Raw genomic sequence first — 17,103 nt, 5'->3', positions numbered from 1 at the left:
TCATACCCTTTCATGCCATGGCTAATCAAGAATCTATCTATCTCTGCCTTAAATACACCCAATGACTTGGCCTCCAAGGCCGCTCAGCAACAAATTCCACAGATTTATCACCCCCTGACAAAAGTAATTTCTCCGCCTCTCAGTTCTAAAAGGATGATCTTCAATCCTGAAGTCGTGCCCTCTTGTCCTAGAACCCCTACCATGGGATATAGCTTTGCCATATCTAATCTCTTCAGGCCTTTTAACATTCGGAATGTTTCTATGAGATGCCCCCCCTCATTCTCCTGAACTCCAGGGAATACAGCCCAAGAGCTGCCAGACGTTCCTCATACAGTAACCCTTTCATTCTCATGAATCTCCTCTGAACCCTCTCCAATATAAGTATATCCTTTCCAAAACTGCAAACAGTACTCTAAGTGTGGTCTCACGAGTGCCTTATAGAGCCTCAACTGTTATACTCTATACCTCTAGAAATGAATGTCAACATTGCATTCTCCTTCTTCACAACCACCTCAACCTGGAGGTTAATCTTGAGGGTATCTTGCACAAGGACTCCCAAGTCCCTTTGGATCTCTGCATTTTGAATTCTCTCCCCATCTAAATAATAGTCTGCCCATTTATTTCTTCCACCAAACTGCATGACCATACACTTTCCAACATTGTATTTCATTTGCCACTTCTTTACCCATTCTCCTAAACTATCTAGGTCTCTCTGCTGCTCTCTGTTTCCTCAACACTACCTGATCCTCCACCTATCCTTGTATCTTCAGCAAATTTAGCCACAAATCCATTAATACCGTAGTCCAAATCATTGACGTACATCGTAAAAAGTAGTGGTCCCAACACTGACCCCTGTGGAACTCCACTGGTAACCAGCAGCCAGCCAGAATAGGATCCCTTTATTCCCACTTACTGTTTTCTGCCGACCAGCCAATGCTCCACGCACACTAGTAACTCCCCTGTAATTCCATGGGCTCTTGCTAAGCAGCCTCATGTGCGGCACCTTGTTAAAGGCCGTCTGAAAATCCAAGTACACCACATCTACTGCATCCCCCTTTGTCTACACTGCTTGTAATTTCCTCAAAGAATTACAATAGGTTTGTCAGGCAGGATTTTCCTTTCAGGAAACTATGCTGGCTTTGACCTATCTTGTTATGTGCCTCTGGGTACTCCATAATCTCATCCCTAACAATCGATTCCAACAACTTCCCAACCACTGATGTTAGGCTAACAGGTCTGTAGTTTCCTTTCTGCTGCCTCCCACCCTTCTTAAATAGTGGAATAACATTTGCAGTTTTCAGTGCAGGGAAGTGAAGTTTGTGCAGTGAAAATTACGACTGAGAAGGTTCTCAGGAAGCTTAATGGTCTGAGGGTGTAAAAAGGGCCCAAAGGATCACTGGGGACCCGAGTCACCCCAATCACAATTATTCCAGCTGCTACCATCCGGAAAACGGTACCGTAGCATAAAAGCCAGGACCAACAGCTCCGGGACAGCTTCTTCCACCAGGCCATCAGACTGATTAACTCATGCTGACACAACTGTATTTCTATGTTATATTGACTGTCCTGTTGTACATTCTATTATAAATTACCATAATTGCACATTGCCTATTTGAATGGAGATGTAACATAAAGACTTTTACTTCTCATGTACATGAAGGATGTAAGTAATAATAAAGTCAATTCTTAATGATGGAAGCTGCCTTTTCGAGGCATTGCTTCTTGAAGATGTCCTGGATGCTGGGGAGGCTGGTGCCCATGAAGGAGCTGACTGAGTTCACAACTCTCTTCAGCTTATATAGATCCTGTGCAGTGTCCCTCTCCCGTACCAGACAATGATGCAGCCACTACCTATCTAAGGGTCTCTTAAATGTCCCTAAAGTAATCTACCTAATGTATCTCTAATGTAACAAGAATGTAATTTAACACAAGGGTATGTAGAAATTTCTCAACAGAAAATTGTGTAAATCTCTGGAATACTCTACCCCTGAGAGCGGTAGCGGCTCGCTAACTAGTATGAAAGATCAGAGGATTGAGGGCCTTGGAGAAATGGCTCAGAGAATGTTACACCCTGAGCGGACGGCCATAATCAATATTGGAAGGTGGAGCATGCTTGAAGGGCCAAGTAACTGACTCCAGCTTAAAGGAGAATCTTAATCTCTCTCAGAAATATAGATGTTTTGTTTTTAAGATCACAAAATTTACTCGAAGTAGCCTGAATAGATGGAGCCTGATTCAGCTTGCCGTCTGCTTGCTAGTTTTGAGAGGAAGCAAAGCCATGATTGAATGGTGCAGCAGACTCAATGGGCTGAATGGCCTAATTTTTCTTATGTCTTATGATTTTATTATTTGTACAATAATAGCTCATTAAATACTTCTGCAAATTTTAGGGAGATTTGCAAACACAAATTGTAGCTGGTGTAAGATTGGAGAGGTGGGGTTTGCATCTTGTTGCTGGGCATTCCAGTGTGATCGGGAGTCACCTGTAGAGACTTGGTGGGCTCCAGTGACGAAGGACAGGGACGGGTGTACCTTCCTTTGGGTTACAGCAGATCTGTGTAAATTTAGCACCTACTACCTGGGGTGGCTGACCACTGGCATTTTAGCAGAAACTTTTTAAAGCCTGTGTTTCCCAGTCACTCATATACCCCACATTGACAGCCATCCCTCGAGCACCCCAAGCTACAGTGTCAGAAATTCCCTCCTTAAACTTGTCTGTCTCTCTCTGTCTGTCTCTCTCCCTCTCCCTCTCCCTCTCCCTCTCCCAGTCTCCCACTGTCTTGGAAATTAAATATTAGACTGTTTAAAAAAGGGATAAGAATTATTATGATTCCTACATGAGGGGTTATTAATTTTTTGACACCAACCACACCTTAAAACATTTTGATAGAAAATTAGCTGGAACAGAATCAAAATCCTAATGAAGTAAGTGAGATCTTCTGTTATTTTTTTTCTCCCTCAGGATCAATACAAATTCCTAGTGAAGTATCAAGGTCTCGTGGTGAAGCAACTCGTAGGTCAACACCGAAAAAACAAAGAGGGCGAGGACTCTGGAGAATGCAGCAACCTTGAGAATGATGCAGAAAATGATGTAGAGGCAGTTCGAAAGGAGCTGCAAGAATTAACTCCATTTGTCAAAGATCTAGTGCTGAAAGCCAGAAAAATTTCAGTGACAGAAGAGTGAAATTCCATTGGAAATGAGATTTTGTGGAATGACTGAATTTACCAATCAATATGTACATTAGAGAGTTATAAAATTTTAAAAATGTCATTTAATATTAAACAGAGAATAAACTGCCATAGATCATCTTGATTAAATTCATAACAATTCTTTTAATAAAATGTTGTACCTATAAGACCTATCTATTTTGGATTGTAACATGAACATTTAATAGTTGGATGTGACAGTGTGATATTTTTCTTAATTGTCTAATACAATTCAGATACAGAGAAAAGAGTAAGATATTTACCATTCTGCTCAGATTAACACTCATTAATCTGTTCATTCTGCCATATTTATTTGAATATTCTTGACTTATAACATAGAAAAATTAATTCTGCAGGCTGATAATGCTGCCAAATCTTACTGTGCCATTCTACAAGAATCTTCACAGAAATGGGCTGATGTTTTTTCCCCACAAAAAAATAGCTTTGTTGAGAAGGAGTAAATAGTCAATATTTCGGGCTGAGACCTTTCATCAGGTCTTAGCCTGAAATGCTGAATATTTATTCATTTCCATAGATGTTACCTGACCTCCTGAGTTCCTCCAGTGTTCTGTGTGTGTTGCTGTGGATATCCAGCATCTACAGAATCTCTTGTGTCTCTGATGCTCCAGAAATTCTCAACACACTATTCTACTGGTAGCCTGGTCAGATACCGTACCAGGAATTGTTGTCCAAAAGGTTAAGCTGAAATAAATTGTTGGAAGCCATCTGTGCATATGTTGAGGACATCGAGTACTTTTCTGTTCTTATTTAGGAAAAAGCAATGATATTTTAAAAAAATACTAGTGTCACCTTGCACCACAATGTCTTAAATAGCAAACAAAGATCAATGCTTGATAGTCTGGAATAAAAATACTTGATTAAAAACTCATTGATTTTAAACATTAATACGGATTCTTTTTCTGAATTCTACTTCCAGCATTTTGTTTCAGAGTCACACATAATTTCCTTCTCATATTTTCCTGTATTTTGACTAGTACTCTATGGAATGAACATAGCTCAATGTAGAAGACAAGAGGATTCTGGAGAATGCAGCAACATTGAGAAAGCTGCAGGATACAATGTAGAGGCAGTTCAAAAGGTGCTGCAAGAATTAACTCTATTTGTCAAAGATCTGCTGAAAGCCAGAGAAACTTCAGTGACAGTAGAGTGAAAATCCGTTGGAAATGGGATCTTATGGAATGGCAGAGCAGATTTGGGCCAAATGTCCTAATTGTTTTATAGTCTTACAGCACGAGTTCCCTGAAAAACAGCCCAGAGAATTCTGAAATGATGAATACTGTTCTATTAAAAGAAGTTAACAACTAATATTACAATAACAAAAATATATTTTCATTAAAGAAAGTAAGTGAAATTCATCAATTCTGTTCCTTTAATTGTTTGAATTCTACTGTTAAGGTCAAAGTAAATTTTTTATTGAAGTACGCACCAATAAAAAATTACGCAGATTCATTTTTTTTATGGGTACTCATATATAAAGAAACAACAGAATCAATAAAAACTACATGCAAAGATGACAAATTGTGCAAATACAAAAAGAAAAATTAACAATAATAAGTAAATAAAATGAAAACCTACAGCACAATACAGGCCCTTTGGCCCACAAAGCTGTGCCGACCGTGTACTTGAGAAATGTGAGTCTTTGAAAGTGAGTCCACAGGTGGAATCTGTTCAGTGTTGAGGAGAGTGAAGTTATCCCTTCTGGCTCAGGAACCTGATGGTTGGTGGGTAAGAACTGTTCCTGAACCTGGTGATGTTGGTCCTGTGGCTCCTGTACCTCCTGCCTGATTGGCAGCATCAAGTCATGAAGAAATTCACACAATTCTCCAGTGTCTTCGTCATAAGACATAGGAGCAGATTTAGGCCATTTGGCCTGTCGAATCTGCTCAGCCATTCAGTCATGGCTGATTCTTTTCTTTCCCCCCCCCCCCCCACTCCCTGGCCTTCTCCCCATAACATAGAAAAAAATAGGTGCAGGAGTAGGCCATTCGGCCCTTCAAGCCTGCACCGCCATTTATTATGATCATGGCTGATCATCCAACTCAGAACCCCGCCCCAGCCTTCCCTCCATACCCCCTGACCCCCATAGCCACAAGGGCCATATCTAACTCCCTCTTAAATATAGCCAATGAACTGGCCTCAACAGTTTCCTGTGGCAGAGAATTCCACAGATTCACCACTCTCTGTGTGAAGAAGTTTTTCCTAATCTCGGTCCTAAAAGGCTTCCCCTCTATCCTCAAACTGTGACCCCTCGTTCTGGACTTCCCCAACATCGGAAACAATCTTCCTGCATCTAGCCTGTCCAATCCCTTTAGGATCTTATACGTTTCAATCAGATCCCCCCTCAATCTTCTAAATTCCAACGAATACAAGCCCAATTCATCCAGTCTTTCTTCATATGAAAGTCCTGCCATCCCAGGAATCAATCTGGTGAACCTTCTTTGTACTCCCTCTATGGCAAAGATGTCTTTCCTCAGATTAGGGGACCAAAACTGCACACAGTACTCCAGGTGTGGTCTCACCAAGGCCTTGTACAACTGCAGTAGTACCTCCCTGCTCCTGTACTCGAATCCTCTCGCTATAAATGCCAGCATACCATTCGCCTTTTTCACCGCCTGCTGTACCTGCATGCCCACTTTCAATGACTGGTGTATAATGACACCCAGGTCTCGTTGCACCTCCCCTTTTTCTAATCGGCCACCATTCAGATAATAATCTGTTTTCCTATTTTTGCCACCAAAGTGGATAACTTCACATTTATCCACATTAAATTGCATCTGCCATGAATTTGCCCACTCACCCAACCTATCCAAGTCACCCTGCATCCTCTTAGCATCCTCCTCACTGCTAACACTGCCACCCAGCTTCGTGTCATCCGCAAACTTGGAGATGTTGCATTTAATTCCCTCATCCAAGTCATTAATATATATTGTAAACAACTGGGGTCCCAGCACTGAGCCTTGCGATACCCCACTAGTCACCGCCTGCCATTCTGAAAAGGTCCCATTTATTCCCACTCTTTGCTTCCTGTCTGCTAACCAATTCTCCACCCACACCAATACCTTACCCCCAATACCGTGTGCTTTAAGTTTGCACACTAATCTCCTGTGTGGGACCTTGTCAAAAGCCTTTTGAAAATCCAAATATACCACATCCACTGGTTCTCCCCTATCCACTCTACTAGTTACATCCTCAAAAAATTCTATGAGATTCGTCAGACATGATTTTCCTTTCACAAATCCATGCTGACTTTGTCCGATCATTTCACCGCTTTCCAAATGTGCTGTTATCACATCCTTGATAACTGACTCCAGCAGTTTCCCCACCACCGACGTTAGGCTAACCGGTCTATAATTCCCCGGTTTCTCTCTCCCTCCTTTTTTAAAAAGTGGGGTTACATTAGCCACCCTCCAATCCTCAAGAACTAGTCCAGAATCTAACGAGTTTTGAAAAATTATCACTAATGCATCCACTATTTCTTGGGCTACTTCTTTAAGCACTCTGGGATGCAGACCATCTGGCCCTGGGGATTTATCTGCCTTCAATCCCTTCAATTTACCTAACACCACTTCCCTACTAACTTCAGGGCTTCGGCTCACCAGGCTTAGGCGGAACCCTCTGTCCCCTACTATTTCTGGAAGATTATTTATGTCCTCCTTAGTGAAGACAGAACCAAAGTAATTATTCAATTGGTCTGCCATGTCCTTGCTCCCCATAATCAATTCACCTGTTTCTGTCTGCAGGGGACCTACATTTGTCTTTACCAGTCTTTTCCTTTTTACATATCTATAAATCTGCAAACTTGGCAACAAAGCCATCTATTCCATCATTTAAATCATTGATGTACAGCATAAAAAGAAGTGGTCCCAACACCGACCCTTGCGGAACACCAATAGTCACTGGCAGCCAACCAGAAAAGGATCCTTTTATTCCCACTCGCTGCCTCCTACCAGTCAGCCAATGTTCTAACCATGTTAATAACTTCCCTATTATACCATGGGCTTGGTAAGCAGTCTCATGTGTGGCACCTTGACCAAGGCATTCTGTAAGTCCAAACATACAACAGCCACTGTATCCCCTCTATCACACTTGTAATCAAAATCAGAATCAGGATTATTATCACCAGCATTTGTCATGACATTTATAGACTTGGCAGAGGCAGTTCGATGCAGTATATAATATAGAAGAGGGGAAAAGTAAAATAAAATAATAAATAAATATGTAAATCAATTGTTGTTGTTTATCCATCGTCATCGTTGATGAAGACCTCAACACTATTATGATGATGATAGTGCCGAGACTAGCATGTAATTTGGATTTAAGTGAGGGAGAGTTGCGCAGCATCAGCCTCTCTCTCTCTCTTCCCAATTCCCATCTGGATCCAGTGGCAAGACAAGATTTGAGACTACTGGAGATGGGACTAGGCGCAGTGGATGACCAGGGCATCTTCTGTATCTTGTCCTACTCTACACATTCCACAACACTTGCAGAGGCCGCCTTCTTGACCATTGGACCTTCCATTGGTCTCATCTGCTCAATCCACCTGAGTCTGTCTTCACATGCTGTCTTCATATGCTGTATAGTATCCGTATATTGAATAGATTAAGAATTGTGCAAAAGAACGAATGTATTAAAACAGTGAGGTAGTTCCCATGGGTTCAATGTCCATTTAGGAATTGGATGGCAGAGGGGAAGAAGCTGTTCCTGAATCGCTGAGTGTGTGCCTTCAGGCTTCTGTACCTCCTTTCTGATGGTAACAGTAATAAAAGGGCATGCTCTGGGTGCTGGAGGTCATTAATAATGGACGCTGCTTTTCTGAAACACCACTCCCTGAAGATGTCCTGGGTACTTTGTAGGCTAGTATCCAAGATTGTGCTGACTAAATTTATGACCTTCTACAGCTTCTTTCCGTCCAGTGCAGTAGCCCCTTTCCCCCCCGCCCCCAATACCAGACAGTGATGCAGCCTGTCAGAATGCTCTCCATGGTACATCTATAGAAGTCTTTGAGTATATTTGTTGTCGTGCCAATTCTTGTCAAACTCCTAATGAAGTATATTCGCTGTCTTGCCTTCTTTATAACTGCATTGATATGTTGGGACCAGGTTAGTCCACAATCAGCTCTTTCGCCTTACCAACTTTGAGTGCCAGGTTATTGCTGCGACACCACTCCACTAGTTGGCATATGTCACTCCTATACACCCATTCTTCTCCATCTGAGATTTTACCAACAATGGTTGTATCATCAGTAAATTTATAGATGGTATTTGAGCTATGCCTAGACACACAGTCATGGGTATATAGAGTGTAGAGCAGTGGGCTAAGCACACACCCCTGAGATGCACCAGTGTTGATCGTCAGCGAGGAGAAGATGTTATCACCAATCTGCACAGATTGTGGTCTTCCGGTTAGGAAGTCTAGGATCCAATTGCAGAGGGAGGTACAGAGGCCCCGGTTCTGCAACTTCTCAATCAGGATTGTGCGAATGATAGTATTAAATGCTGAGCTATTGTCATTGAACAGCATCCTGACATAGGTGTTTGTGTTGTCTAGGTGGTCTAAGGTCGTGTGAAGAGCCATTGAGATTGCATCTGCCATTGACCTATTGTGGCAATAGGCAAATTGCAATGGGTCCAGGACCTTGCTGAGGTAGGAGTTCAGTCTAGTCATGACCAACCTCTCAAAACATTTCATCACTGTAGATATGAGTGCTACCGGGTGATAGTCATTAAGGCAGCTCATATTATTCTTCTTAGGCATTTGTATAATTGTTGCCTTTTTGAAGCAAGTGGGAGCTTCTGCCCGTAGCAGTGAGAAGTTAAAAATGTCCTTGAATACTTCTGCCTGCACAAATTTTCAGAGTCTTACCAGATACTCCATCGGGACCTTCCGGCCAGTCTCCTCAAAGCATTCCAACAGGTTCGTCAGGCAAGATTTTCCCTTAAGGAAACCACACTGACTTTGTCCTATTTTGTCCTGTGTCACCAAATACTCCGTAACCTCATCCTTGACAATTGACTCCAACATCATCACAACCACTGAGGTCAGACTAACTAGTCTATACTCTCCTTTCTGCTGCCTCTCTTCTTTCTTAAAGAGCAGAGTGACATTTGCAATTTTCCAGTCCTTTGGCACCATGCCAGAGTCCAATGATATTTGAAAGCTGATCACTAATGCCTTCACAATCTCTACCCCTACCTCTTTCAGAACTCGAGGGTGCAGTCCATCTGGTTCAGGTGACTTGTGTACTTTTAGGTCTTTCAGCTTTTTGAGCACCTTCTCCCTTGTAATAGTAACTGCACTCACTTCACACCTTTCAACACCTGGCACTCTGCTAGTGAAGATGCAAAATACTCATTTAGTTCATTAACCATCTCCTTGTCTCCTATTGTTATTTTTCCTGCCTCATTTTCTAGCAGTCCTATATCCATTCTCATCTCTCTTTTATTTATTACATACTTGAACATTTCCCTTTGACACGCCTTTTCTATTTCCCATTTTCTATTTGTCAAACCTCAGTCTGTGATGAATTGAAAAAGGGCAGATTACCTGCTTGTCTGTCTGTCTACCAATTACCTGAGCTTGTTGTGGGACAATTTGTTGGACTGAGGGTAGAGGACTTGTGGAGAAGAGGTAGTTGTAGGGGTAGGGAGATAAATCTGTGAAAGAATAGTTGAACATAAAGGGGATAGAACAGTCCTGAAGACGGGTCTCAGCCCAAAGCGTCGACTAGTTATTCATCTCCATCGATGCTGCATGAACCAGATCCCCCAGCATTTAGTTTGTGTTGCTCTAGATTTCCAGCATCAGCAGAATCTCTTGTGTTTAGAAAGTTGACTTGTTCGGTGCCAGTCTGTGTAACACTGCATTGTTTTACATTCCTAGTATTTGTAAATAATTAGAATCAGTTTAATATCACTGGCATATGTCCTGAAATATATTGTTATGCAGCAGCAGTACATGGTAATAAACTATAAATTACAATATATAAAAATATTAAATATGTAGTGCAGAAAGAGAGGAAATCAAAATAGCAAGGTAGTGTTTGTGGTCTACTCAGAAATCTGATGGCAGAGCAGAAGAAGCTTCTCGAAAACATTGAGTGAGTGTCTCCTTTCTTGAGCAATGAGAAGAAGGCATGCCCAAGGAAATGGGGTCCTTAATGAAGAATATGACCTCTTGAAGATATCCTCGATGCTGGGGAGGCCAGCGCCCGTGATGGAGCTGGCTGAGTTTACAACTTCTGAAGCTTTTTCCAATCCTGTGCAGTTGCCTCTCCATTTTAGGCATTGATGCAAAGATAGATCCAATGAATAAGTTAAAGTAAACTGAACTGGCTCTTAAGAATAGTCCCCTCACATCAAGGTTGTAAACATTGTTATCCATGCTAACACAGCATCAAACTTACAAAGGGGTCAGTTGATAGATTATGATTGTGAACATTGCTAAGTGCTAGAAAACTTCTAACAAAAGCTTAGTTTGTGTTTATATGTTGATACCGTTGCACATTAGAAACAACATCTAATACTTTGCCTCCAAAATTCAGTGTTACTGAAATCTCTGCAATGATATGTAACCAACTAATGCACATCATAGTGTTATGTTTGAAAGAAAGTTCAAAGGCAGAGCTCAAATTCCTGCGTACAGCAGTAAATCAAATTATTGTGAATTTATTCCTGTGACTTTTTGTTTCAGTAATCCGTTGGAAATTGTTTTCCTGTGATTTTCAGTGTTCACTCTTCAGCATTCAGAGAATATTTGCTTCTGATTTGATAATAAGCATCTTTAAAAAATGCTGTTTTCTGACCACAAAACTCATAATGTGTGTTCTTTGTGTATGTCTACCAGGCCACTTCAATGTACTCAAAGACCAAAGAGGTTCATCCAGAAACTGGAAATCTTGAGCAACTCACACAAAAAGCTGAATTCTGGCTTTCTCTCCCTTCCTTTCCGGTCCTGATGAAGGGTCTCAGCCCAAAACACCAACTGTTTATTCATTTCCATCGATGTTGCCTGACCTGCTGATTTCCTCCAACATATTGTGTGTTATTCGCTCATTTTAGTACAGCTTGCATTGTTGTTCTCCTTTAAACAGTAACAAAAAAAGATGTGAAATATTAAGCTTCAGTGCCATTGTTATTCCATTTGTTATTTTTAAGGATTATGGAATAAACCAGTTACGCAGTCTTGCATAAATTGCATTGGGACACGATGGTAGCGTAGCAGTAAATGTGATGCTATTACAGCTTGGGACATCGGAGTTCAATTCCAGCATCCTCTGTAAGGAGTCTCTCTGTCCTCCCCGTGATCCCCCCCGCCGGTCGTGCATGCAGCCTGATACAGCCGTTCCGATCTATTCTTACTTTCTTCTTCTTACTTTTTAATTTACGTTATTCTTTGTATTTTTTTTCTCACGGTAACACGTTGAAGCTGCACCCTCTCTAACATGCTGGTAGAGAGTGTTTTATTTGGGTTTTCTTTAGCGCTGGAAATGGTTACATCCCGACACGCAGGACAGAAGCAAGGTCGCATTGTGTATTCTACGGACCAGCAAAGACCAGCCGGCTTGGCGAACAGAGCGGCGGACACCCCTGCTGAAATCCGGAGGAAAACACACAGAGGGTGCAGAGTGGGATCACAAAGCCGAGGAAAGAGGACCGGGTCGAGACAACAGAGACTTTTGGAGAAGAAGGGTTCGGTGGGTAATACCGTTCCGCCTGACCGGAAGTGCACTGAGAGCGGTGAGCGTAAAGGAGTTGGGTGCTTACTGATCTGGTTAACAACAGATGGTGCAATCCAGGGTATATTACGACCGAGGAACGTGTTTGCAGATTGGATATTGAACTTTTCACTGTTGGACTTCGGCCACATTCCACCGTGATACAACACTTGGCGGCATGGGAGGTCGTTCCTGCCTGTGGCCATCGAACGTGCAGCTCCTCCCGTGGAGGGTCAGACACCCTGAGCCAATAGGCTGGTCCTGGACTTATTTTCCATCTGGCATAGTTTTGCATTTTGTTGTTTGATTGTTGGGGTTTTTTGTATTGCTATATTTACGCTCTATTCTCGGTTGGTGCGGCTGTAACAAAAGCAAATTTCCCTCGGGATTAATAAAGTGTATCTATCTACCTCACGGACTTCCTCCGCGAGTTCGAGTTTCCTCTCGCAGTCGACAGAAGTACCAGCTTGGTTAATTGGTCATGGTTAGAGTAACCAGCTAGGTTAATTGGTCATTGTTAGAGTAACCAGCTAGGTTAATTGCTCATTGTAAGTTATCCCGTGATTAGGTTAGAGTAAAATCAGAGTTGTTAGGTTGCTGAGTATCACGGCTCGAAGGGCCTATTCTGTGCTGTATTGCTAAATAAAAAATAATATCGCTAACTCTTCAGATAAAATTACAACACAAATACAGAGGGACATGTTCTACAAAATAACAATTGATAAAATTGTACAACGCATAAATGGACCTTTAATCTCCATGGCAACCTTTTCCACATCTGCAGTAATGGCATTTGCTGCATTAGGTCCACATACTGTACTTCTATGGCTTGCCTGTTGAAGTGACTGTTTCTGTGGCTTTTAAAAGTATTGATGGCATATGACCTCACCACCTCCTCTGGCAGCCACTTCCCGATATTAAACACTTTATAAATAAAACTTTCCCTTAAGATACACTTTAAATATCCTTCCTCTGGTTTAAATGTCTGTCTTATTTTCATTCATTCATTCAGGTGCCTTGCCGTTCGGTGTGGGCCATCATGTTTCTCTATCCATCATGGTCCCTGACTCGCCGAATTGTAGTTGTTGCCTCCCCTGTTTCTACCCATGATGTTATTCCATCTATCATTTTCACTCTCTGTCACCTCTGCCTCTCTTTCCTTCCAGCTGTCCAGTTGTAACTAAATGTTCTAATGTCTCTCTTCGCATGATCTGTCCAAAGAATTTTGATTGCTGTTTTCTGATTTTTTTTAAGTAATGTATGTTTTGTTTTCGTTCTCTGTAGAACTTTGTTGGTTATCTTGTCCGTATATGATATGCATAGCATTCTTCTGAGGAACCACATCTCTGCTGCATTGATTTTTTGCAATGCATTTGTGATGGTCCATGACTCGCAGTCACACATCAATATAGGGAGAATGTAGCAGCTGAGAGTTCTAAGGCAGATGCCAATTTGCTATTTTCTTGCTCGTTAGGATGTTTCTCATTTCTGTAAATGCTGTTCTTGTCATTGCTATTCTTGCTTTTATGTCTGTTTCACATTTGTCGTCAGATGTTACCCATGATCCGAGGTACTTGAAGTTGTGAACTTGTTTCAGGATTTCATTTCCCAATACGACCCTGCAGTTTGGGATATCAGGTTTCTTTGATATTACCATTACTTCAGTTTTCTTTTTGTTTAAGGTTAGGCCAAGTCTTTCGTTCTCTGTGTTGATGGTAGATTCTAGTTTCTGTAGATTTACTTCACTGTTTGCTATCAGTACTGTATCATCTGCATAGCGGAGGTTGTTGATATTGTATCCTCCTATACTTATTCCAGATAGGTCTTGTATGGTTCTCATGAAGTACAGGGAGAACAGGTCTGGTGATAGAACACAACCCTGTGTGACTCCTCGCTTTATTGGCTGATATTCACAAATCTCGTTGTCTATCCGTACGGCTGCACTTTGTTGCCAGTATGATTATTCTTAGATCCTTTCTGTCAATATTCATATTTTTAAGCATTTTCATGATGACTTGGTGTTTCACTAGTCATTGAGACAGAAGTATAGGTCTTAACCAACCTGGTAAACTAGACAACATCAAACAGGAAATGGAAAGATTAAAAATCATCGTCTTGGGAATGTGCGAGACGAGGTGGAAAGGAGCTGGTAAAACATGCTCAGAGGGATATACCATCATTTACTCAGGAGGAGAAATACATGAAAAAGGTGTTGGAATTATGTTAGATGAAAAACATGCAAAATCAATAAAAGGCTATTGGACAATATCAGATCGAATGTTACTTGTGAAACTATATGCAAAACCTTCTGATATTAACATCGTTCAAGTTCACGCCCCAACAGCAGACAACAGTGAAGAAAGCATCGATCAATTTTATGACGAACTAGAAACAGCATTAAGACAATGTAAAAGCTCAGAAAATACTATTATTCAAGGTGACTTCAATGCAAAAGTAGGCAAGACCAGGGATGAGGACAATATTGGGCATTATGGCATAGGTGAGAGAGATGAGAGAGGTGAATGACTTGCTACATGGATCACGGTAAAAGATTATATAATTGGTAATACCGTCTTCAAGCAACACCCAAGAAAACTATAGACATGGAAGAGCCTGGGGATAACACCAGAGACCAGATTGATTACGTGCTTGTAAGGAGAAGGTATAGAAATGCTCTGAAATCATGCAAAGCATATCCGGGTGTAGACTGCCACAGTGATCACGTACCAATAATCAGCGTGATGTACCTGAGACTCAGAAAGCTTAATAGACCAAGAGTAGAGCCAAAGCTGAATCTGGTACTTTTGAGAAAAAACAGTGACATCAAAAATAAATTCCAAATAACAGTGAAGAACAAATTCGAGGCTCCACAAAACATCACTATTATAGAACAGCAATGGGAAAACCTCAGAGACAGCATAACACAAGCAGCACAAGAGGTGATTCCCAAACAACAGAAAAAAGCTAAAAAGAAATGGATGACAGAAGAAATTCTGAATGTAACCATATAACCATAACAGCACGGAAACAGGCCATCTCGGCCCTTCCAGTCCGTGCCGAATGTTTACTCTCACCTAGTCCTACTGACCTGCACTCAGCCCATAACCCTCCATTCCTTTCCTGTCCGTATATCTATCCAATTTTCTTTTAATGACAATATTGAACCTGCCTCAACCACTTCTGCTGGAAGCTCGTTCCACACAGCTACTACTCTCTGAGTAAAGAAGTTCCCCCTCGTGTTACCCCTAAACTTTTGCCCCTTAACTCTCAGCTCTTATGGAACAAAGAAGAAAACGTAAGGAAAACGAAAAAGCCTACATATCCTTGCTTGCAACCAAGTGCAAGGAAGCAAAAGAAAAGTGGCTTAAGGACAAATGTGAGTTAATAGAACAATTGCAGAGGACCAACAACAGCAAACGTATGCACGATGAAATCAAAGAGGTCACAAATCGGAGGAAAAGCGGGGCAACAACAGGATGTATAAAAGCAAAAGACGGCTCTACAATTATGAAAAAAGGAAAAATAATGCAAAGATGGTCAGAATACATCAAAGACCTATACGACGACAAAGACCGAGAGAACAACTTTGATATTGGTAACAACAACGAGGGCCCAGCAATACTGAAAGAAGAAGCGGAACATGCTATGAAGAAAATGCGAAAGGGGAAATCATCAGGACCAGATAACATTCTGATTGAACTGTATGAAGCGCTAGAAGATTTTGGTGTAGAGAAATTAACAATCTTATTGAATTACAGTGGCAAAGTACCAATAAGATCTTTTAAAGACAGTATTCATTGCACTGCCAAAGAAACCAGGTGCAACAAAGTGTGGACAACACAGAACAATTAGTTTAATGAGCCACCTCACAAAGGTTCTACTTAGAATCATCATGCTCAGAATAAGAAACAAAATTAAACCAGAGATCAGTGAAGAACTGTGCGGCTTTGTCAAAGGCAAGGGAACATCAAACATCTTATTTTAGATATTCTTAATATGGTAAAAAGATTCTTATCTATACCTCTTATAATTTTCTGTACTTCAATCAGGTCACCTCTTGTTCTCACCTTCCTGACTTGGAAACATATCGCCATTCCTTCATTGTTGCTGGGTCAAAATCACGGCATTCCCTCCCTGTGTGGATTTGTGTGTACCTACAAAGGCTTACTGTACATTCCCAAATCAAAAGCTGTGGATGAACCAGGACGGTTTCTGCTGAAGGCTAGATCTGTGGCTTTCAAGTCTGGCGACCCAACCCGATACCAAAAAAACAGGTCTGATCTGCAGAGGGCTATTTCAAGGGCGAGGTTGGAAGCGACATCGGATGCACGGCAACCTGGCAGCGTTTGTAAGACATTACTTCCTACAAAGTGAAACCCAATAGCATGAATGACAGCATTACACCTACCTGTAATAGTCCTGGTGTGAGGTGGCAGGAGAACCTTGGTGTCTGTGCCAGTGTATCGTAGTGAAGCCTTGGCCTTTGCTTGTCAATTCTATATCTATCACTTCTTGCTGAATGAACAACTGTTCCATTAGCAATCTACGAGAGAGGACGCAATACTTAATCTCCTGTTAGGGAACCAAACAGGTCAGGTGAAAGAAATATGTATAGGCAAACATTTTGGGTCCAGTGACCATAATGTCATTAATTTCAAGTTAATTATGGATAAGGATCAGTCTGGTCCTTGAACTGAGGTTCTAAATTGGAGAAGGGCCAATTTTGCACAAATGGTTGAAGGGTCTGTACTGTGCTGTACTATTCTATGTTCTATGCTCTTCTGCACACCCCTGTTGTAACGTGTGGTTATTTGAGTTACTGGCACCTGCCAGTCAGCTTAAACCAGTCTAACCATCCTCCTTTGTCCTCCTGCATTTACAAGGCACTTTTGCCCACAGAACTTCTGTTCACTGGATATTTTTATTCTGGACCATTCTCTGTAAACTCTGGAGGCAGTTGTGTGTGAAAATCCCAGGAGATCAGCAATTTCTGAGATACTCAAACCACCCCGTCTGGCATCAACAGTCAAAGTCGCTTAGATCACTAACAACAACTGATGAACAACAATTGAACCTCCAGACCATGCCTGCATGCTTTTATGTTGCTGCCACAGGATTGGCTGATTAGATATTTGCGTTAATAAGCAGGTGTGCAGGTGTAC

The 17,103-nt window shown here is 41.5% G+C and overlaps 1 protein-coding gene across 1 annotated transcript in view; it reads left to right on the top strand.

Annotated features, from left to right (window-relative positions):
- ufl1 (UFM1-specific ligase 1) overlaps positions 1 to 4,680 on the top strand; it is a 115,343-nt gene extending 110,663 nt beyond the window's left edge. The window contains exon 19 of the mRNA XM_063033090.1: positions 2,963 to 4,680. Within this exon, the coding sequence (XP_062889160.1) occupies positions 2,963 to 3,184 (222 nt within the window). The 3' untranslated portion in view covers positions 3,185 to 4,680. The remainder of the gene's footprint in view (positions 1 to 2,962) is intronic.
- Positions 4,681 to 17,103: the final 12,423 nt, after the last annotated feature.

This window comes from Mobula hypostoma, chromosome 2 (genome assembly GCF_963921235.1).
Source record: "Mobula hypostoma chromosome 2, sMobHyp1.1, whole genome shotgun sequence".
In the NCBI taxonomy this organism is placed as follows: domain Eukaryota; kingdom Metazoa; phylum Chordata; class Chondrichthyes; order Myliobatiformes; family Myliobatidae; genus Mobula; species Mobula hypostoma.
The sequence above is the reverse complement of the archived record's forward strand: the minus strand, read 5'-3'. Positions and strand labels throughout refer to the sequence as shown.